Source organism: Necator americanus, chromosome IV (assembly GCF_031761385.1).
Source record: "Necator americanus strain Aroian chromosome IV, whole genome shotgun sequence".
Classification (NCBI taxonomy): domain Eukaryota; kingdom Metazoa; phylum Nematoda; class Chromadorea; order Rhabditida; family Ancylostomatidae; genus Necator; species Necator americanus.
Window position 1 is genome coordinate 31,878,863 of NC_087374.1, and position 24,159 is coordinate 31,903,021.

Here is a 24,159-nt window from a genome sequence, read left to right on the forward strand (position 1 = left end):
GTACAGTATAGCATTAATTTTCTAACTTTCTCTGAACCTATTCCTTTGAAACATTGGAGGAAGAGTCTTTCTGCTGCTCTATTCCAAGGGGCGAAGCCTACTGCAACCGAGTGTAAATCCAAATACGAGTCCACTCTGACTATCCTTATGAAGTTTACTGCAAACATAGAGTACAGATGAGAACACCTACTTTGGAATTAGCTCATTTGGATTTATTCGATGTTTAATGTCTATCCGAGTCTTCGAACTGCTGTTATAAAACCTAACGCAGTCAACATATCAAGCAATTTTTTTAGCGATTGGAGTCTAACATTGAGCACAATCATCTGATCAAATTTTATTAATGAAACAAACGAATTCCTGCTGCGGTTAATATAAACAGTCGATTTTGTTTTCTGGGCATCAATGTGTTCACGTCGTACTTGCACGATCCCTTTGAGAAATAAATGAAAATTAGTGGATTTATAGCTGGCGACAAGGCGAACAATATCGGTAGATAGTTGGCAACAATTCCAGTGTCAATATTGAATAACGGCGCCAGGCAGCATATGCAAAAAGGAGTGTGAATGAAGAGGAAGGGAATGCAAAACTGCAAAACTTTGTTCTGATGTTTGCTAGGGGAAAATTATCTATCTTTATCCTGTAAGTTTGAACAAATGTTCCCGTTACCTGTAAAATGAGCAGTCTGTGGAACTTTTGCTGGAGCCGTGCTGTCTTCTTACTTGTTGCGTTTTGAAAAGTGTGGACTATGCCTCGAGAGCAAAATATCATAACAGCCGTATGGATAGCAAGGAATATCACCAAGTAGAAGATATCAATGTGCAAAAGTGCAGACTTCACAGCGCTTAGCACTCTGTACTTGCCCTCCTGAATATCGGTACGGTATTAATCTGCATAACTGTTTCCATAGTATATAACTTTGAAGTATAACATCATATGAATATATAGCATAGCATCACATATGTAATCCTCAATGCAATTACCAGGTGGAAAGAATCTCTGGATAGTCTGAAAAAGAGAGTTTTGTTTCAAAATTCGTTCTAAAGTAACGTTTTCTCGCTCTGCCCAACGTTCCCTATTGCTACTCTCCTAGTATCGTTGAACACGTGATCTTTTTTTTTACAATTCGGAAAAAAATTCAAAAATTGAGGTTTTTGAGAAATTCGGTGTTATATTGTGATCCACCCTTTATTGCATGCAGGGACTGAGGATTGAGTTGTTCCAAAGGAATTTCCAAGCTATGGAGGGAATGAATTTTGTTTCCTATGACCTCTTAGTACTCAGTACGAAGTTACCCCTGGTTAGTCTCATTTCTTTTATAAAAAAAAATAATACAGAAATTTGTAGTGCTTAGATTTGATGGTTATGACAACAACTTGAGTTCGTAGAGGATTAAAATTTCTATTTAGCATTTTAAACATTTTGTTTTCCGTTTCATTACCTTCACAACGCCTCCTATATTATTTATTATGCACTATATTTAGTTCGCGTATTTCATGGTTTTTCCTCAGATTGACGCTAACTGTGGATCCGGGATACTCACTCGTTCTGATTCCTTTTCTCGTACTCAATATCTTCCACTTTCTTGGTGGAATTTTGCAAACAAATTAGCTTAAAGCAAGAAATCAAGGGTTTGTTCAGACCGCATTGTATAATTCAAAGTCTTTTTCTTCCCTTCGTACTCATGACCCCCTCGCATTCATCCTAATCTCGATGTCGATGAAATTTCACAAACTTCTGCGGTATCTTACAAGGATTTAATAGTCAGTATGAATACAAATCTACATCCATATCTTCAATACAGTTTTTTCAATCACACATCTACATCTTTCAGAAACCAGGTTCTCGGTTCTAAACCTTTTAACTTTCATTTTGGAACGTTTTCAGTTTTCAGCTAGCTATGTTTGCATTTGCAACAACATTTGCTTTACAAATACAAATTTTTGAAAGAAATGCAACTTTACAAATTTTCTACGTTTTTGCTTTTTTTCTACTTTCTACGTTGCTACGTTGTTGCCTTCTTGTTCTTTGGGCCTTCTTAGAAGGCAACTCTATCACATAATTGTAATACAAGCATTGCTCATGACCTCAGTGATGTGGTGATGGATGGGCGTGGCTTAGTGATCACAGGTAGCCCAAGATATGCCTGCTCTGGCCTACCGACAGCCTCCTCTGCAGGCACTTATCCGGCTGCAGATAATCGGCTGCGGGTACCTAACGATACGCACCTCCCTTGCGCACGTGCCGGTTCCATGTGCGGGCGGTCGAAGAGCAATAATGTCTTCTCACCAACCTATTCAAGTTGGACAAATGAGTAGGTTGCTGAGGGGACCTGAACGTGTAATCAGAAGCGCGTTCAAACTTCCTCTCGTAGTAAGTAAAGCAGTTCCCACGTCATTTTTTCACTACGATTGGAGAAAGACGGGCCCTACCCGAACTCTTCGCTGTGGATTCCGCACCACGTCAAAAGCGTGATACGCTGCCTTTAATCCTCCGTTAGAGTATGTGCGCAGTCGACAGAGTATTTTTGAACTCACCTCTTTTGGTAGTAGCGAAGCAACTAAGAATGGTTCTTGCTCCTTAGTATTAATTGTGAAGGCGATCTCTCCAAAAATCTGTATATCAGTAGCACTTGGCCAAGCAGAAAAACACAGCATTGTTGCTCCAACGATTGCTAATAATGAAGGAATAGTGAAAATTATGAAAACACGTTTGCCATATTTCCGAATAAGGTCATTCCTGAGAAAAGGTTTCTTATAGTGATTTTACAGTTGAGATCACCTTCGATATAAGTCATATTCTAATCCATATTTTCTTTGTTGCTACAGTGGGATAAATCGTCGTGAGACCAGTACTATGAAAATAAATGAGAAGAATGGAAACTCTCATGAGTAAGATGATTAAAGGCATCACCCCACGAATCTGATGTGGTACGGATTTCAGGTGGAGTATTCGTATACGGGATCGTAAATTAAGGAGAGGGGGTGATTCCATCCATTTCTTGCTAATTGGCGTAAAAAACGGCCCGGAAGATACGGCTTCGAGCGTTCCGGCGCGCTATTTTCTACATTGAGTTCGATTGGAGCGCGCCAGCCGTGTGCACACGCCGCATCTTCCGGGCCGTTTTTTACGCCAATTCGCAAGAAATAGACGGAATCACCCCTCTCCTTAATTTACGATCCCGTATACGAATACTCCACCTGAAATCCGTACCATCTCAGATTCGTGGGGTGATGCCTTTAAGCTTACTGTATTGAGCTCTTTTTTACCTAATAGAAAATAAAGAAGTTGAAAGTGACAGATTACAGAATGAAAGACCACAACTGTACGAGAAAACTTCTCTTCCAATTAAACGCATCACCCCACGAATCTGGCGTGGCAGGGACTTTCGTTGGAGTACCTACCGATACCTATCGAGTCGCAGATTAGGAATACCGGGGTGGTTCCGCTCATCTTTCCCTGCATCACTGTAAACAGACGGCTTTGGAATGCGGTTTCTCACGACGTCCTCTATTGGAACGCGCTACCCTTGCCCCTTGCCCCCTCCTGCGATTCGTTGAAAATCCATCCGGACACCCCGATAGGCAATTAATTTCACTCGCCAAATCGCAGGCGGCGTGCAAGTGTGGCGTGTTGCAATAGAGGACGTCGTGAGAAACCGCATTCCAAAGCCGTCGGTTTAAGGTGATGCAGGGAAAGATGAGCGGAACCACCCCCGGTATTCATAATCTGCGACTCGATGTAGGTATACTCCAACAAAAATCCAAACCGCGCCGGATTCGTTGGGTGATGCTTTTAAAGACAATGCGGTTCCTGTGAGGTGATTCAAAGAAAGGTGATGTCTAAATTTATTAGAAAATAAAAAAATTTGAAATTCGTCTCATCCAGCTAAGAGAGAGAGAAACAAACAGTAGAGAGAAGATGAAGAGAGAGAATCGCAAGCTCAAATGTCGATTTTTTTTAAGAAGAAGAAAGAAGGCTTTTTAAAGGATTTTGAGTTTCTTAAAGTAGAATATTCTGCAGAACTATGTAGTTCTTACCTGCACATTTGTATGTATCGAAAAATAAAATGGCAAGGCGACATTACCATGGAGAAGGCTAACAAATAAATCCAGCAGACGAGAACGAAACGACCAGGGCTGTGCGGCATTTTTATACCAGCCTTCTTGAATAACACCGAGGATTTGTTGGAGATGGAGGCGATTGTCTGAGATGCATAGAATTCGTAGTATATGTATTTCATTGCGATAAAACGAATAAATCCATCTTTCCATCAATCCTTATGTGAATTTCACAAACTTCTCTCTAGTCGCATAAATTGGGAAGCAGTTCCCAGTAAGCATGTTTGATAGTGGAACGCTGTTTACTTGCCTCTTACTGCTTCCAAAACACAGATGACTGCGGAACTCGTTATTTAACTAAGGATTGACTGTATGTTATTTTAATGACTTGCCAAAGAATGCAGAAGAGCATCTTTCATTGTTAGAGATTCCTGACATCAGATCTCCGGGCATTTTCTTTCCAATATCGTCCGATTTGAACTCTTTCCGTTATTTCCTCCATCATCTACTTCATCGTGGTTTACTACGAATAGTAGGTGCTTGAAAGAAACATGACAACGTAGCCATTTTTATGAGGATCTGAGTTGTACATTCTCAGTAGCAGTCTTGGCGCAAGTAACAGCAATACCAGCTCCATTCTCCCTTAGGAAAATGTCGTCCGTCGGCAAGTTGAAATAGCTGAGTTATTGTCTTAGTGAGCCCTTAGTTAGTAATATCTGGTGAAAAGTCCCAGAAAACGACTGTTGCGTAAGCGAACACATTTCATTTTAGCCAAGAGTGTAGTGCATCAACTTCTCCTGCTCTAATGCACATTGCACATTCATCTACAGCTATACTTCTAAAATCTATACAATTTTAATCCGATTATATGATTTAAAGTGGTATGCCACGGGAAAGTTCTTGCAGTTGAAGGCGGTACATCTACAGCTTCATATACTCTGCTCTTTCTACCAGATAGCTGTAAAAGGGGGTGGGACGGGTCCTACGGGGTCGGAATGGTGCTAGAAAGCTATAGAATGGGGAGGAATGGGTCCCACAGCGTCGGATTGGTGCACGCGAGAGCCCCAGCGAAGTAGAATGTGTTTCTGTGGCTCCTTCATATGTCTATTTCCCAGCATGTCTTCCTGATGCTGCTAACATCCCTTCTTCAAAAAGAAGAAATGCACGTACGAACGGCTGCTTAAAGGCATCACCCCACGAATCTGAGGTGATGCAGATTTCAGGTGGAGTATTCGTACACGGGATGGGAGACTATGGAGATGGGGGTGATTCCGTCCATTTCTTCGTAATTGTCGTAAAAAAACGGCCCGGAAGATGCGGCGCCGCACAAGGCTGGCGCGCTCCAGTCGAACTCCCTGTAGAAAATGGTGCGCCAAAACGCCTGAAGCCGGGCCATTTTTTACGGCAATTAGGAAGAAACGGACGGAATCATCCCCATCTCCACAGTCTCCCATCCCGTGTACGAATACTCCACCTGAAATCCGTGCCACCTCAGGTTCGTGGAGTGATGCCTTTAAATGCAATACATAGTAGCCAACAATTTACGTGATCTGACGTAGAACGCTATTTTTATCACTGCGATAGTGATATTCACGTCTTCGTGCTAGCACATCATTCTTTGCTAATAGCTGAGAACGAAGAAAACTGGAACTACTTCAAATGATGATTTCCAAATTGTGAAACTGATTTCCAAATTGTGAAACATATACTCCAAATATAGAACTGAGCATTTAGGGAAAATCTTTCATCTAAATTTCATTCATCATTCTGTTAAAGTTTAGGTTAAAAAAATTGAAGGAAGTGTTCATAGAAGAAAGCAATTCTGATTTTACAAAAACGTCGCTACTGTTGTTTCTCATTGAACGATGAACGCGAGCGCAGCGAACGACAAAAAAGCCTGAAGTCCGGCTTTAGCCGGACGGACTTTTGTGTCGGAGATGCAAATGAATGGAGTATCGACTATTACACGTTTCATTCGTAAAGACATATCAAATTGGGTGTGAACGAATTCGGCTTTTTTTTTGCACACTATGACAACCTCCTCTGATTTCTTCGCAGTTCATACTCCTCCTCGCAGCCAACACTCCTATGGGGTTTTTCGTTTTTTTTTTCTGGTTTTCTTTTTTTTTTTTGATATGTCGTGAAGTTTCGAATCTATTGGTAGTGGACTTTTAATCACACTTGTTGACTTGGAAGGCGGCTGAATGTGACTGAGATTGAGAAGACACGATAATGCTGCAGTCATAGGCAATTCCACTAATGGCAGCAGCAGAGACCTCGTCTATTTTCTGTGTGGAAGAGAAATATACAGAAACGACTCCTTCAATGTCAGCTTTCGCTGCTTAGAAAATGTTCGATGAAAGAAGGGACTTTGCGAAGTTGCAAAAATAATCCAAGTAAATGACCGCTTGCTGAGGATGCCAGAGAGGGATGAGGTCATGACTGTTTGACAAATACAGTGGGATTATGTAAGAACTGCTCGACAATTTTCATAGTTATTTAAGTTCCTCTTCCATTTTTATTGTGCAATTTCTTCTTTTGTTTTCTTCTTTCTTTTCAATGTCGTGGAGTTCCAAATCTATTGGGAGCCGTTCTTTTCCAATTCGTATTGTTCTGGTTAGTTTTTCTTATATTGGTGAACTATGTAGTTTTAGTAGAGTCATTCTCCATAGTTTTATTGTTTGCTTTGCCCCTAGCATCCCTGTAAGACCTTGATTTGGAGGGAACGAATTCAATTTCCGCTCGGTTTTTTTTGCGGTACAGTTGAACATGATTGTTGTTTGTCATGATGAGAGTCATAATGAAATCTCGAGATTCGTCTTCGAAAAAGGCTAATTTTGCACAAAAAGTGGGAGAAAAATTAAATTCCTACAAACTAGTTCCTTAGGAAGCTCCTAAGAGCAGAACAAACGATGAAGGTAGAGGAATTGACTGTGATATTGTCTATGGCTGGGATTACGACAGACATTAATCATGTTTAATCGCACAAAAAGGCAAGAAATGAATTGATTCCTTCCAAGCTAAGATCCTAAACAGATCCTAAGGGCGAAACAAACGATAACACCGGAGAAAAACTGATAGCTTTTCACTTTTGCGAGGCAACGTAGTCCTATTCAAGCGCTTTCATACAAAAAAGTGGAAAACTATGAAAAGCGAAAACAATTAGGATGTTGCTTTACGATTACAATTCTATTTTTCCATTACTGTCGTACTGTGTAGTTCGTTGCGTATTATCCTTTCAGTTTCTTCTAATTTCATTGAAATTAAAAATAGAAGCTGTTGCGCGGAATCGATATGCTCGCCGCTCTGTGTTTTCAATTGCTCTCATACCATAACTCGCCTGGCTGCCCGGTGCGCGCAAGCATCTGACTGGGGATACTACCTCGGACACTGATCTCCGTGCTGCGGTTCACCTGATCACATGATCGCCTTGCAGCGAAGATGCAGGCGACGTGCGACAACGTGTAGCACGAATTTGAGTTGTTTTTGTACGATATGTGGTGAAGCCCATGGATGGTATATAGTTGGACCAAAACGACATGAAGCACGTACGCAATTGCGTACGTGGCTTCTCCTGACGGTCTTCGGTGGAGCGTGGTGAAGCAATCGCTGCAGTTTGCGACGGTCCGACCTCGGTTCCTACTGCTGCCTTCGCCGCGCCGTTCCGAGCACGTACGCAAATTCAGCGCAACTACACCCGTGATTCATCGGACCCGACTACAGTCGACCGGGAACTATGTACTGCTACGCAGGATTACTTACTCATTCATTCATCTGCTGATGACTTCCCCTCTTGTATATTTCTCCGCCATTCGGAACAAAAAGGTTTTAAAGTTTACGGTAGCTCTGCGACTTCGTAGTAAATCTAGATCGTTCGCGTGAGTAACCGGGACGGTTTTAGCGTCGCAACCTTGGACAATCAGCGCATAAAAATGAACGTTGAGTCTATGAACTTACGGGGGATGCGACCAATGTAACCGTACTGAAGCACACATCAAACGCGGCTGAGGAAATTATCATATAACGATAGAGCCCAATAGTGGCACTCTTTCTTCGATGAGCCACAAAGATCAAAAGGCAGTTGAGAAGAATGGAAAGAATGCTAGCGATAAATGAAACTGTTGGAGCAATAATGCCGCAGTTCGCTCCAAATTTATACATACCTAAATCGTCAAAAATTAAAGAAAAAAACCTTGATCAAATGTGAATGAGAGTTTAAAAATAGGGGTAGATGTATTAAAGCTGGGCCTACAACCGGTACATCGTTTGCTATTCAGCTTTTGTCGCGGAATTTACCACGAAATTCTTAGCTTATAAGAGCAATTATAAGATCTGAAGTGATTGAATGATGAACGCAAAAATGTGTATTGAGGAACTTTTCGGACAAATAAACAAGCCTAGAGCAGAATTTCTGCACTCTATTTCCGTTCGTTGTGAAAGTTGCAATAAACGGAAATAGAGTACAGAAACAGTATTCGAAGTGAATACTGCGAACAGGAAAGGGGCGGAGATTTTCATGCCGCATTCGAACTTCCTTGCTCCGCCCAAAAACGTCAATTGTCGTGTCTTTACTGGCTGGCTCACGGCTCAAACTAACCTTTTTATAAAGTTAAAGGATAAAGTTTCTGGCGTTAATCAATCCGCTTGGGATGCGCCCCCACGTTCACTTCAATTCAGAATCGTTTGAAGTTCACAAACCTGCAACTGGCCTATACAATGACTTGCGGTGGCTAGCCGATGTGTCAAGTCAGTGTTTTTATCCTCCCAGACGATTCTGGTACCAATTTATCGACCCCGTAGGGATGAAAGGCTTGGTGAACACTAGGGCGGATTCGAACCTCCGATCGATTGTGCAGTAAGCGGAACCTCTAACCGCTACACTACACGCGCCCTAACCTTTTTATATGGTATGACAATTTTACTAGATTAGAAATACTTCACTTTACTAGTGATCGGAATGTGGCGTGGTCGTTTCTCAAAGGTTCTTCATTTTAGTAAAATCGAGTGTCCCTAAATTTATGGGGAAAGTATCGTTGGTGCATAAAAAAATAAAACTATGAGGTATACGGCGCAGATCAGTCCATAAGGGGATGTGTCCAAGCGGTTGGGTTCCACTAAAGACTGACTGAGGTATGCGAAGGCGCTTAGCTTTACAATGACTTGCGAGGTCTAGCCGATATGTCAAGTCAATGTTTTTATCCTTCCAGACCACTTTGACTTTATCGGCCCCGAAAGGATGGAGGGTATGGTTGGCTCTAGAGCTGTTTTGAACCAATGATCAATCGTGCAGTCACAGCGGAACCTCTAACCGATTGCGCTACATCCGCTCTACATCATTGGAGCATACGTTACAGTTATTCTGGTGTACCTCAGTGGTTCCAAAAATCGCTCCAAAATCCTGTTGCTCTCAGAATTCTTCAGAGCAACCTAATGTTGTAGTATCTCACTCCTGCTATGTCTGCCGGCAAGAGATTACATTTCTCAGGTTGTGGGTGTAATTATGGTTTGAGTACTGATCCATTCGAGAGAGTCAAGTGTAGCGAATTTGGGAAGAAGTTTTTTCTCAATTCAAAAACCGAACCAGAGAAAATACCGTGACTACTAATCAACATAAGCGAAAATTCAATAAGAGATTCCTTGTCTCAAGAGTATGAAGTGAAATATTGGGATGAATGAAAACTTGAGGGTACGGGTTTAATGCAGAGATGAATCGAGAGAAGAACAATGCACAACAGGATTTCGTAGATTTTTTCCGCAAAATCTTTCCCATCTCGCAGAAGAACCTTACGTTGGAATTTTATTAGCAGTAAGATAACCACCTTTTGTTGCAACTGATTCAAACTTCGCTCTATAAGTCAAGAAGTTTCCGATGATACTGGGAATTCCACTTATTGTTTTTGCTGAGAAACTCATTTGTTGTGTTTGCGAAATTTGAAACTCAATTTACCGTAGTGTTCGCTGGGTTTTATACGCTTCAGCCAGCCCTCGTACATTTATTTCCAAAGAAAAAAGACTCCTGGAACAAATTATTAGAAGAAGCTTTCTCCTTTATGTTTGTGATATATTCACAAGAACGCTGGTGATGCTGAAATCCGTGCGATTTCTCATCCTCTCAGATCGACACGTTTAAAGTGGCTTCAGAAGCTTTGAAGAGTTTTAGAAGCTGAAGAAAATTAAAGTTTAGTCGGGAAATTATTCAGGTAGAAAAATCAAAAGATTAGTTGATCAAAGTTGAATTTAGTATTTGCGTAGAGACGTTTCAAAATACGATAACCTGAAAGAAAACATTGTCAACAATAATACTTTCCACGGACAGTCACTATGTAGTCACCCATCCAGTTTAACCTCCTTCACAGTAACCCAAAAGAAGTTTTTTTTTCCTAAGGTTGTCGAAGTGTTTCCGACGTTTCTACAAACGAGCTCACGACGTTTTAGAAGTTGGTGAATTACGGACAACCGCCAGCTATAGTATCCACTGCAACAAGCGTCCATAAGTGCATTACGCTTGTGTTCAGCTAAGAAATGGAGCGGTTGTTGAGCAGGGAACAACTGAGGCGAAGTTTTTTCAAACATTTCAATTTTAAACTACAGAAAAAGTGACATTAACTTTTGTGTAATTCTTGGTGGGAAATACTGGATCTAATAAAAGTAATGGCGATGATTAAATTTGTACAAATTTTGATGATTTAGCAAAAATCCTATGAACATTCCCTACTTTCACGGAAATATATCCGCGGAATATACCAATGGCAGGATTGCTAAAGTGTGAATGTAATTGGAAAAACTGGGGGAATTTCGCTTGTTTTCACGCCGCACATTTATCAAAACTAAATTCTTAAAGTATATTTGAAATCAGTAGCTCATTTGCTTTCGAGTTGTATTTCTAAAAAAAATAACGACCATGTCCGTGTATACACATACATGTGCACATGTATTGCATGTATGTATTGGGTCTCTGCCTATCTTTTTCTTAATTTTTGAGAAAATTTTTTAAAAATTTTATCGGTATGACGAAGTGATCAGAGACCAAGAAAAATTTTAATTTTATTGGTAAGATCAAGGGTCATCAATGTAATTATTGTGATTATCCGCAACATCTAACCACTTAATGCACAAAGTCTCAATGCCCTTCTTCCAGGAAGAGAGAGGCTGGAACGATAAAACGTCAATGACTACGTTTTTGAGGTCATCAAGGTCTTTGAAAGTTTTTTCCCTCGCGCAGATGCTGCTTCAGGGCACGGAACAGGTGTAATTCGGATAGGACAAGGTAGGGCATTAAAAAGAGTAAGGCACGGTCATCCAGCCCGGAATAGGCCCTCGAGATATTACGGCGCCGCTTTTCCGCATGGGGTCACTGGTTGTCGTGCAGCAGCAAGCTTCGCAGAATTTTCGGCGTTTTTTGTGCACTGCACCGATCAGCTCTTGGAGTTGCTTCATGCAGAACTTGGCCTTGATTGTATGACAAGCTTTGATCGTCCGATTAAATTTCTCGAAACTAGCTAGAATAGAAATTTTAAAAACAAAACTTGAAGAAAAAATATGTAGAGATCCTATATTCATTATATAGCGGGTTATATTCATCATGCATGAAGCATGTCCCTGTAAATATTCACCAAAGCAGTAGTGAAGCGATCTTGAAGTTCAGCCAATGTTGTGGGAAAAGGTCGCACGTACATATTGCCTTTCACGTATCCCCAAAGAAAAAAAAAACCACAAACTGTAAATTCGGGAGACCACGGGAACCACCGTAAGGGAGCCCCCAACACAAATGATTGCTCCTGGCTCTTTCCTTTACAATGGGACCCTGTTTCCTGTCGATACCGTCATCGGTGGGTTGGTGTTGTTCTGCTATCGGAATGTACGCTGTACAGTGGTGGCGGGTTATGTCTTCTAATATCAAAAGGATAAATTATAAATTCACTGACGTATAAATCCGCTTGGGATGCGCGAACGCGTTTCACTGCAATTCATAATCGTTGAGGTTTTGAGGCGCGTGTTGACCTATGCAATGACTTTCGTGGGCCAACCGATAATCAAGTCAGTGTTTTTATCCTCCGAAACAAGTCTAGTACAATTTCTCGACCCCAGAATGATGAAGTGCTTAGTTTGCACCTGGGCAGTTTCGAACCATTGACCGTGTGGCTACAACGGATCTGTAACCGACTGCGCCACACCCGCCCCTTTTGTCGTATTTCAAGACGCAAAATGTTATCTTTTGATTGGCCCCACTCCGCAAAATGTTACCGTACTCCACTTGGTGAGTCAAAACGGAAGTTACAATATCATAAATATAACTTTAAAGAATGCTCTTTCTTTTGGTTATTAGTATAAACGCATCGCAGCTTTGCCGACATTTGTCGCCCTTGTGTTCTCAGAGCAGACCGAAGAAGGCGGTCCACTGGCGGTCTACCGCACCTGCTTGCTAAAACTCGTTTTGTGTTTCACAAATTCGAGTGTTTTTATTATTTTTTTCCATAATTTGGTTTAATTTTAAGGTTGATGTACGTGATGCAGTTGCTATCGCACTTATTACTAGCGGAACAATTCTACTGCATTGCGTTTCGTTAGCATCACGACCAGACGACTATTAAAATTATGTTGACGGTTTTGTAGCTCTCTGATCAGATTTATGCTCTACTGCATTGTAGGAACAGTAATTTGTATTGTGATGTTTGAGAGGATACATTGCATATGTGTTTGACTTTCTTTCTTTTTTTCTTTCTACGCAATTCGAATTTTTTCGGCAGCTTTTGTTCGTGCATCAATGCATTCTTTGCAGTAATTAACGCGACAAACTTTAAGTGCAAATTCTTCAGTCTTTATTCTGAAAGTTTTAGCTTTCATCAATTACTAGTTAACTGTTAGTTTATTCCCTGTTCTGTTTCGAATGCAATTGAAAAGCGCTATGATATAGGATAGCAGCACATTTATAAAGACCGTCTCAAATAACACAAAGAGTCCTTTGACATGCCATATTTAGAATGGAATAAAAAGTAATGGGAAAGTTTTCGTCACTTCTGACCGATCCTATTTAATATTCGTGATGGAATTGGCGGATGGAATCGTTAATTCCTTCCTGCACTACTGGTTCATATTCACATTATCCCTAAGGATAACTATCTCATTTGATGGTGCTTATATACTAGTGTTGTTTCGATCAAAGGTAGCACCTCTATTTGTAGGAGATCTCGGACATTGTCACACGTGTGAAGGAAAGGAAAGAAGCGACGGGAACGCACGAGAAGGGTAGTGTAATTGTCGAAACGATTGAGAAAAGTACAGTCTGAACAGCCATGCCAATCACTTTATTCCGGCGAACCACATTCATCCCTCAACACATGTCCAACCCAATTAGACATTACAGCAGGAATGAAACAAAAACAAATCAACACAATTATTGAACAAAAATATTGGATCTGCTAAGCACTTCGCAATTTCTTTGGTTAAATTTATGACAAGTACATGAAGCTGCAGTATATACCATATGTAACAAATCTTTCAGCGGAAAACACAAATCTCTAACTAGGTACAGGACAACGAAAGGATTCAGTGCCGGAGACCACGCGAAAAGAAACGGCAAAAAATCAGCTAAGGGTCCAGTACTAAGGTTTAGAAGTGGTGCGAGACAACATGAACAAAATGGCAACTGAATGAATAGGAACGGAATGATGAACTGAAAAAAGACTAATTTAAATTACAATTAATATTAGGAATGGTGACAGATTTCTTCTATTACAACTTAAAATATCAGTTTCGTTTCTTGTTTTGATCTTCTATTTTCTATTATTATTATTATTTTATTTATTTATTTATTTGTTTATTTTCTATTACCAAATTGTTCACCAGCGACGTCAATCCTCCTAAGACATCTCGTGAATAGTTTACAAATATGTAAACTGTATGATAAAACCAACCTCTGATGGTAAAAATTATGAGTGAGCAATCCCTCATTTAAGCTTTATGTCGAGCTCTTTGATTCTTACCTATTGCTATCAACAGAAGTCTTCGCGGAAAAGGTTTTAAGGATAAGGTATTGACTCTTTCAATCTTTCAGTTCACGTAAAAACATCGGATTTTTACGTCACAAAAGTCCCGGTTCATGTTGCGGAAATTGGCCAGGAAGAAAACGATAATTTCAAATCAAAATGTTGTGCTTAATCCTCCTCTACTCTATGATAGTTTCACAGCGCTCTTACTGCTTTACAGCGCTCTTACTGCTTTACAGCGCTCTTACTGCTTTAGATCTAAACAGCGGTTCTTGGAGTGGCGAAAGTTGGAGGCCAAATTAAAAGCTAATTTCTCGTGGAGAACATCTGTATGGATGATCTCGAAAGGCTACTGGTGATATGATGAGCGTCCTTCGTTAAATATCACTTACTCGCTTCAATCACCTTCATCATCTTTGCTCCCATTGTTCGATTCGAGCTACTCAAAGAACATCACACTTTCCATTGAAGGATTTCGTGAAGAGGTCTGACCGTCAGGTAGGAATTCTTCATGCTTTGCGTTTGATATCGCGTAGTATTCGCTATGGGCGGGTGTAGCGCAGTCGATAAGAGGTTCTGCTCTCTCCACGTTCGATCAGAGATTCGAATCGGACCTCTTGCTCACCAGGCTTTTCATCCCTCCGAAATCGATAAATTGGTACCAGACTTGTCAGGGAATATAAAAATGTTATACTGACTTGACACATCGCCCCGCAAGCCATTGTAAGGCTGTACTCGCAATCGTAAACCTCAAACGAAAGACGAGTTTAAGTCGAACGCATACGCGCCTTTCCATAGGGATTGGTCAACGCCGCGCACTTTATCTTTATCCTTATCCGGTCACTCACAACTCTAGTCCCTCGATTGTAGTTGAGAAACCTTGTGTGCCCGGCCCACCTTTGATCTCCGATCATTGACGTTATACTGAACTTCAAATCTCCTTTTTCTAGCAATACTTCTAGCAATATCCTTTCAAAGTTGTATGACGCTATTCGCATATTCTTCTTGTCTGCAAAACGCCCAAGTCTGCGAAGCGTTGTTCAAAGAAGGAAGAACGGTGGTGTTGAATACATGAGCAGGGAGGTGGATGTTTCAAGTCCTTTTCGCTACATCCCCAATGCTATTATGTGCTGTGCCACACGTTTCCTCCTGTCCAACTCGGAGGTCGGGTCGTTCATCATGTTGGTTTCCCAACCTAGATATACATAGCTGGAGCATCCGGATATATCCGCTCCGATGAGCATGAACAACGCATCACAAACCGATCCATTTCTTATGAACATCGTCTTGTCCAAATTCAGCTGAAGGCCCAATTTTTTACACGTTTCATCAGTCTAGCAGTTCCAGCAGTCGTTCCGCCTGATTGACGCTTGATGTTATAGGAGCGACATTACCAGCGAATCGAAGATGGTGTTTCTGCTGGTCGTCAACTTCCATTACCATCTTATTGTCGTCAACTTCCATTCCCATCTTATATGAACCATTCGAATCCTCGCATTATGTTATTTGCCCAACATTACCTTCGTTCCTACAATATAACAGATACTATTTGAGCCACCCCTTCCCCTCTCACCATCCAAAGCTAACATTCTAATAAGTTCGAAGAGTTGTATTTTTAAAATGAAAGTGTGACTAGCGCCCCGTCGAAAGAATCGACAAAAAATCGACAAAAAAAAAGCCGCGAGACAAGGTGATTGAGGTTTCTTGTTAATTGATTCCAAAAAGAGGTTTTGAACAATTACCTGGATCAGTAGCGATTTCTGCAGCTGATTTTGAAGACGAACAGTTCGGACACTTTTAGCGTCTTTTACGGCATGAACCATTAGTCGTGAACAGACTATCATGGCTGATAAGCTGCAAACTAAAATTACCACCAGATTCACACATGTGGCTATAAGAATGTGCGCTTTGATCACGTCATCAGCTTCAAAACGAGCCTGAAAAATTTTTTAAATGAGTTTGCAGTTATATTATTACAAGTATGTTGTTTTCACCTATAATTTACAGAATTAAAAGCGTTACCGTCAAAGAAGCCACGAGGAATGCTCGATATCCGTTCACATTAATGCTGTACGCTATATCGCTGAAATATTCGATATCTTCTGGACTAGGATATGCGGCAAAATTCAACATAAATGCAGTCAAAAGCGAAAATAAGACTGGGATGAGGAACACGAAAAAAATACGTCCACCGTAGAGTGCTACCCAATTTCTTCTGCAATCACAACCTATTTTCTTCGGAAATTGTATGAAGTGATAACATAAAAAGAAAGTATTGAAAGGTAACCTTCAAAGTAATGTAATGCTATAGTTTGCTAACTCGTTAATTGAAAACAAAGACAATTGTATCAAAATGGAAAGTGAAGCAAGTAATCTATAAACGAACTCTTCGATAACAGTGTACATGCACCATGGATAACGTGCATGAAAGTGCATGTATTTTTATCAGCCCAGGCAAACTTTGTTCCAGTATGTCAACTTCGGAGGGATGCAAGGCTTAGTTGGCATGAACTACCAAAAAAAAACTTCAAATTCACTTGTTTTTTCAGCGTAGTTCACTGTTTTCAGAAGCGTCGAGTGTCTTTCCCCGGTGTGACACCAGGGGACCCTACTCGAATCTTCAAACTACTAATGCTAATCATTTCTGAAACCCTAGAAATAAGTGCAGTTTTCGCGTCACTTTTACAGATATCACCGAACAAAGCAAATTTTAAATTTTAATTCTACGAGTAGTTCGATTTAAACAAAATATTCTTGTTTAGTGATGAATTTTTTTTACAATTGCAGTAAAAATCCACTAGTTTATGTATTTACGCAATCGTTAATGAATTACGTGAATGTGGAACTCATTCAATGCCAGAAAATTATATCACAAAATCACTAATTCTCGCAAAATAATCGCACCTGCACAATTGAAAATATCGAAAAACAAAAAGACACGGTGATACTATGATAGACAAGCATAATAGAGCTATCCAGATGTTTAATAGTGCGCGACCAATACTGTGCGGTACAAATAAACCTCCCTTGACGAATAACACAGAAGACATATTGGTGACGGCAGCGATTGTCTGAAAAAAAGGGCTAAAATATATGGAATGCGAAGTTTTTATTCGTAAAAACAGTGCTGGTGAAATATGAAAATTTACCAATAGTTTGAAAAACGGTAAATTTTACAAGAATCTAAATGTGACAGTATAAGAAATAAACAAATAACCAAAGCAAATAAGTCAATTAAATTAGAATAAACAGAACATACAAAAGCAGAATGTTTATTTTAAAGACGAGTCCCAAGCAGAAAACGTTTCTCTAAGATTATGTACTACTTTCTTAAGCTGAACCAAGATTGTTATTGATCTTTATTCTGGCTAACGTTTCGGCGTCGTCGCCTTCTTCAGAGCCTGGAAAAATCAAAGACACGTGTAATCTACTCCCTCAAACGCCTCGTCATACAACAAGATATGATTTAGCAAACAGATTATTTAAAAGGAACGTCAGAAAAGCAGACCAGCGCTCACCTTGATAGCCACGAAATCGTGATGTTAGCGGACCACCAGTTGTGAGAGTTGCGCCGCTAGTATTAACTAGTAACGATGCCTCCGCTTCTGACCCTGTAGGTCAAAACCCGCAAAGGTCTTGATATGACCCGTTGGTCGCAGCAATGCATTCTTCTTTACGATTCATGATTGAACTTTTGGCCGTGATATAAAACAATTCCAATGTTTTCCCCCCAGAACGTCTGAGTCGCGTGCTGTGAGAGCTATCTTGGAAGGGGTGTTGTCATGACACTGCCTGCGATGAGCACCTAAGGGGTTGATGCTTTTGATTTTACGAGTCCCTCTAGATGCTCCTTGACGAGGGTACATAGTGGTCTTCCTGTTTCGCCAATTTATTCAGCCCCTCATAACTGACAGGTGATTGTATAGACCCCCGGTACCCAATCACCCTGCTTCCCATTTGGGCAAACGATGCAGTTGGGTGTTTCACAAAGCCCGTCATAGGCACAGTTGCGGACTAGCTGTTGCTTTTGGTTCGCAGGTGGTATGTTCACTTACTCTGACTGAGTCTTGCAGACCCGCCTGTCGTAAACTTGCTCACAGTGCATTGCTCATGTAATCCGAAATAAAAGCAAGGCAAAAGGGATCCTCGTTGTTTTTCCTGCCATGTGGCACCGCCGCTCAGTTACATGGCTCCGATTTGAATGAGAAAAAAACCCTTTGCTGGGTTTGGACTGAGCAATGCGGTTAGCCATGTTTACGGAGGCAATGCGCCTTTGAGACTCAGATGAAACCATTACAGCTGTCTTAAGCATATTTTCAACGACTGACCTTCTGGTTCTCCAGGGGTGCGCCGATGGGTAGTGGACCAGAAAATTACAACTCTTACAACTCGGTTTTCGGTACCATTTTGTTTTCCAACTTTCCCCTACAAAAATGAACCTAGACATTGAGAAACGATAGCCAATTGTCTTTAATTTTTTCCTTCGTGAACTTTATGTACCCTGTTGTTTATTCAAAAGATCGAAGCAAGCGTCTATTTCAGCTTGCATTAGACATATAATGCAACAATCATCTATGTATCGGCAGTACAACAGAGGTTTGTGTTCCAGCAGGGGTTTTTCCTTCTTAGACATTGAAGCAACGGCTATTGCAGGAGCAAATCTTTGATCCATAGCCAATGCTCTAATCTGCCATGTAGTATTGCCCAAACCAGCGAGATACGGAACATCTCAGACATTCGCTTAGCAGCATCATTATTTGCTGTGTCGTAAATCATACATAACTCATACATGTGTTGTACTCATACTCATACTGGTGTTCGTGTTGCAGAGCAGCATGTTGCTTCCAAAGCAGCAGCGGTGGAGACGTTGTCGCAGAGCGAAGTAACATCGAAGGATTCAATGACACAATCTCCATCAAGGCGCGCTTTGCGGAGGTTCTCTATGAACATTTTTGTGTTTGAGAGATGAGCGAGAATGTATTGGAGTAGCTGACTGAGAATAGTGTTAAGAAACCAGGATATTCTGTCAGTGGGACCTCCAATATTGTTAATGATAGGTCTAACCTTGAAGACCCCTGGGTTGCTTGAACTAAATTCGACAGCGGAGATTCCAAGGGTTTCTCTCCAGAAAGTTTCTCTCTTTCTCATCTTTCCAGGGTTTCTTTCTTTTTAACTGTCTAGAGAGTTTCTTTCGTCCAGGTCCCCATAAAACTCATCTCTTCACCTTGTTTTCTCAGTCAATCTCAATCAGACAAATTTGCGCATGTACATCTACACTTTCTTATTAATATGTCGTGATTAGGGGCGGGTGTGGTGTAGCGGTTAGAGGTTCCGCTTCCTGCACGATCGATCAGAGGTTCGAATCCGCCCTAGTGCTTACCAAGTCTTTCATCCCTCCGGGATCGATAAATTGGTACCAGACTTGTCTGGAAGGATAAAAACACTGACTTGGCACATCGGCTAGCCACCGCAAGTCATTGTATGGGCCAGATACACGTTCGTAAACCTCAAACGATTCTGAATTGAAGTGAACGTGGGGGCGCATCCTAAAGCGGATTGATTAACGCCAGAAACTTTATCTTTTTTATCCTTTATGTCGTGATTCGATTGTTTGGAACCCCTTTAGAACAAGCGTAGCGTCGATACCCACAGAAGCATATAAATTGCTGTCACACTTCTCTGGGAATAATGAATATCTTCCGTATTCTATAACTAACATAACTAACTTTGAGCTTTGGAGGTTCTTCGATTTCGTATACACTGTTTTCAAGGCAGCTTCCTATCATGGTTATTCTCCGTTTATCTATATGTATCTAAATTTTGCGTACCTTTTCTAAGTCTCGAGTAAAGCAGAGCTCCTTGTTACGCTGCTCGTTTATCTGCCAGCAACCATTTTGAGAAGTTCTTAGTGGCTTATAAAAGCTGGCTACGAACGAACGACAAACGATAAACTTATTCTTTTTTCTTCCTTTAGCCTTTTCACGTTAATCGTTAAAACTTCCTAGGCTAGGAGCAGTATCATTGCGCAGAAAGGTTGCTTTCTGCGTTTAGGTTCATAACACTATAAGGAAAGCGTTTAGGTTCATAACACTATAAGGGAAGCTTCAGCTGAAATGAGTTTGAGAATTTATGAGTTCTCGTTTTTGTACACTATTTTCTTCTAGAGAAAATCTCTTTCATTTTCTTTTTGTTTTGTAAATTATTGTTCTTTTCTTAGATAAAGTTTAATTATCCAGTTTTGAGGTTTGACGCACAAAGGGATGGGAGCATACACCTACATCAGTATCTCGTACCCATATATGTCCGCGGGGGTCGGGGGGAGGGGGAGGGGGTAGAAATAGGTTTTGAGGATTTCATCATGACTTTGAAGCTCTATTTAAAGACACTAGTACAATGTATTCTATTAAAAAAGTATTGTCCATCGTTAGTTACGAGTTTTCGCCATCTTTCAGGGAGCATACGGATTTCGCGTTGAAAAAATTCCTCGTCTTTTGACGCAACCCAAGAATTGCCCAACTTTTACGTGCCTTGTAAGAAGTGAAGTGCAGCTAGGCTAGGCTATTGGTCATCGACAGAAAGAAGTGCTAATCAGAAGGAGCAATGACCGGTCAATGCCGGTGGTTGGATAGGGCATCACATTGAAGCGTCTCCAAAGTTTCCTTGACGATTTTTGCAACATGTGGCCTAGCGTTTTCGTGCTGAAAGATCACTTTTTTTATGTCTTTTGGCATACCTATGGCGTTTGAGCTTTAGCACTCGACTCAATTGCATCAATTGCTGTTGGTAACGCTCCCTAGTGATGGTTTCGTTCGGCTGGAGTAGCTCGTAGTACATCCCTCAGAGCTAGCCCCATCAAATGCTTCGCGTACCTTGTCGTGGGTGTCAAAATCGCCACTGTTAAAACACCGTAGCCAATACTTACATGTTGGAAAAAGGTGGGCATGGTTAGAACACAAAGAAAATATGTTGTTTATACTCCAACGAAATGTTATATACTGATTTTTAGAGGAAAATGATAACGATTCAACATGAATATAGTTACAAGAAGGTTCGATGCGGTTTAGTACTAGTTACGCCATCTTTTGCTGTGTATCCCTTAGCACTTTTTATACCCCATTAGATGTCGATCTACGAAGAGCCTATGAAAACAGAGGAAATTTTCAGTAGTGTCGTGTTTTTTTTTTCTGTTACGTTGATACTGTATCCACTTCCTAATACTTCCCAATAGATATATCTGTTATCACTATCTTCCAATCTTTAGGGGAGGATAAGAACGCTGTCTTAAAGGCATCACCCCACGAATCTGAGGTGGTACGGATTTCAGGTGGAGTATTCGTATACGGGATGGTAGATTATGGCGAGGTGGAGGGGGGTGATTCCGTCCATTTCTTCCTAATTGCCGTAAGAAACGACCCGGAAGATGTAGCGCCGCACAAGGCTGGCGCGCCCCAGTCGAACTCCTTGGAGAAAATAGTGCGCCAGAAGGCCCGAAGCCGTATCTTCCGGGCCGTTTTTTACGGTAATTAGGAAGAAATGGACGAAATCACCCCTCTCTATATAATCTACTATCCCGTATACGAATACTCCACCTGAAATTCGTACCACCTCAGATTCGTGGAGTGATTCCTTTAACGCATCGCGTGGTCTTCATTGTATTTGTGACGCATCACAAACGATCCTTTTTTCTTCTTCACAAACGTCAAACGATCCTGAATTAAACGCTAAACCCACAGGTGCATTCCTAAGGGATCGATTCACGTCAAGTCTTTTTCATCGATCTTTACGTTATGAGGAAATACGATTCCAGGTATAATTGCTGATTGTTAAATAGTTCCTCTCCAACAATGATTACTTTACTTACTTAATTAATTCTTGATTACTTGAATCCCTTACGTCATGTGCTCGGGTCACATGCAGCATATCGGAAGAAATATGGCAAATAAATATAGTTAATAGATAAATAATAAATACAATACATACAAACATAGTAAATAAGTGCAAACGTCCGTGATTAGTCCGCTCTCACGATTGCTTTTACAAAGAATACTTCTCAAAGGAATTAATTAAGCTAAATCTATTTTTTATTAGGTCTTTAGGTCACGTTTAACCCATAGATAGATAGTGGGCATTTAAGGTATGGCAGAATACGTTTTGAAAAAAATCAATAGTAGTACTTAAATTTATCAAAAAAGAAGGAGATGCTATCAGAAAAACCAACGAAGAGAGTTTGAACAAAAATATTCTCGCTAGAAACAACGCGATTCACGGGTGATTGTATGCGAAGGATTAAGAATAACGCTCTGATCCATATCTAAGAACTCGAACAAACAGTAAACGAATTATGATGTAAAACTTACTGGACAAGCAACAGCGTTCAATGTACTGAACACAATATCGAACGCAGTCGATAAGACCATCATCCATCGGTACAGGCCAATTGCAGCTTTAACCCTGGATCTTGAGATCGCAATCATGAGGTAAGTATTAGCACAAATTGAGATTGCTCCACTAACATATGCATTAATGTTCGCAAAAATACTAATGTCGATATCCATGACCTCTAAAAAGCAGGAAGAAAATTTATATGGTGGCAATATCACACATCAGCAAACATACACATACATATAATATCAAAAGATTGTTTACGACGTTTCATGGGGATCTCTTAAGAAAGTCGCGAATAAGGGCAGGTTGGATAGTTAAAAAGCAGTTTATGGGTGGGAAAGATCGGCGCTACAGAGATTTGCTGTCGACATCGACTGTGTTCAACCGGGTGACCGCGACGCATCCGCCAGCGCATGCCTTCCCTCTACTCTATCCACGATCCCTTTTACGAATGACTGGCTTCGACCAGAGCCGCAACACGTTCATTTTATCGGAAATGATATCGACTCCATCTTGATTTGTAACCGATCGACCATTAAAAAATAATTTTAAGGATTCAGATGAGAGACAGCAGGGAGCGAGGGCGGTAATGAAAGGAAACTCTGTATAGGAGATGAGAAAAGAAAATAAGTAATTGCAGAAAGATATGAGAGAAGCACTACAGAATAAGAAGCAACGGAAAAGCATCTCTGAGTATTGCCCATGTTCGATTGTCTTTGAATCTCGGCATGTTGAAACAAAGTTTTTAATTGATTTCCTTGAGCTGTAGCCAAGGAAATCAATTAAAAACCTTGGTACACTCGGGAGGTTTTTCATAATTCTTCAAGAAAGTTTCTAATAAGCTTTTCAAGAGAAAAAAAAAACAGGAGAAGGAACAGTTACGTTCGCTTCTTTTTTGAGGTAATGTAAAGTCTGTGACAACAAAGGCCCTGCTCAGATACCTGTTATGTACTACGACAATAGCGGTGCGCTTCGAAGAGCATAATTAACATATACGACAGAAGTACAATAAGAAATGTGGGGAATAATTTTAATGATTCAAAGAACGTGAAAATAAAGGAGAAGTAGAGACTTCCTGGTAGGGTCGCTACTCCTTATCAGCTATACATCGTTGGACGAATCTTTTGAATTTAAAGATAATATGAAATAATTTTTCCTCAATTAATAAAATCCTAAAATTCGATCAAACGCTTACGCATTGACACTGGGCAGGAGACTGTTGTATAAAAGTGCTTTTATAAGTATTTTTTTTCTTACAAATGTTACCTCTATTCAAGCATTTAAAGAGAATCCACGTAGCGACTGAAATGAATACCGTTGAAATTACGCTAATGAGTGCTACCTAACGACGCATTACGAAAAATCTCAAAAAAGAAGTTCTTTATCTATGAACGAAGGCGCTTAATTTTGTTCCAATTCTGTTCGTAGAATTTTGTGCTCAGTCACAAAAAGTTTATGTGATGTTTCAGAGTGCATGTGCATAAGAAATTCCATGAATGACAAAAAAAATGAATCGAAGTTCATATATGCACTCAACCATTTCTTTATCTGTTGAACTCATACAACCTTCACAATTTTTCAATCGAATCTTATGGAAAAGATTGTGAAAAGAAAATGATTTAAACGTGCCTATATAAAATTAAAATTAATAGAGAGATTTTATATGGTAAGTTTCATTTACGTTCATCTTTAAGCAAAAGAACAGAAGAAAATGGTCTGTTTACTAT

The 24,159-nt window shown here is 40.4% G+C and overlaps 2 protein-coding genes across 3 annotated transcripts; both read right to left on the reverse strand.

Annotated features, from left to right (window-relative positions):
• Positions 1-340: 340 nt before the first annotated feature.
• Positions 341-22,602, reverse strand: RB195_003407 (uncharacterized protein; the record flags this gene model as incomplete). Of its 2 annotated transcripts, XM_064201046.1 has the most annotated exons (10): positions 341-589; positions 670-867; positions 2,538-2,739; positions 4,041-4,207; positions 8,019-8,224; positions 13,665-13,734; positions 15,790-15,984; positions 16,070-16,262; positions 16,952-17,118; positions 22,405-22,602. In XM_064201046.1, the coding sequence occupies 10 exons, from the start codon at positions 22,600-22,602 to the stop codon at positions 341-343; spliced, it is 1,845 nt and encodes a 614-aa protein (XP_064056927.1). The 2 variants fall into 2 exon arrangements, with proteins under 2 accessions (XP_064056927.1, XP_064056928.1); XM_064201047.1 differs by lacking the exons at positions 341-589; positions 670-867; positions 2,538-2,739; ... (2 more) ...; positions 16,952-17,118; positions 22,405-22,602 and having other exon boundaries at positions 13,664-13,734; positions 15,790-15,841; positions 15,919-15,984; positions 16,070-16,180.
• On the reverse strand, positions 17,378-18,719 carry RB195_003408 (uncharacterized protein; the record flags this gene model as incomplete). The annotated part of the gene is made up of 3 exons (XM_064201048.1): positions 17,378-17,448; positions 17,566-17,658; positions 18,548-18,719. The coding sequence occupies 3 exons, from the start codon at positions 18,717-18,719 to the stop codon at positions 17,378-17,380; spliced, it is 336 nt and encodes a 111-aa protein (XP_064056929.1).
• Positions 22,603-24,159: the final 1,557 nt, after the last annotated feature.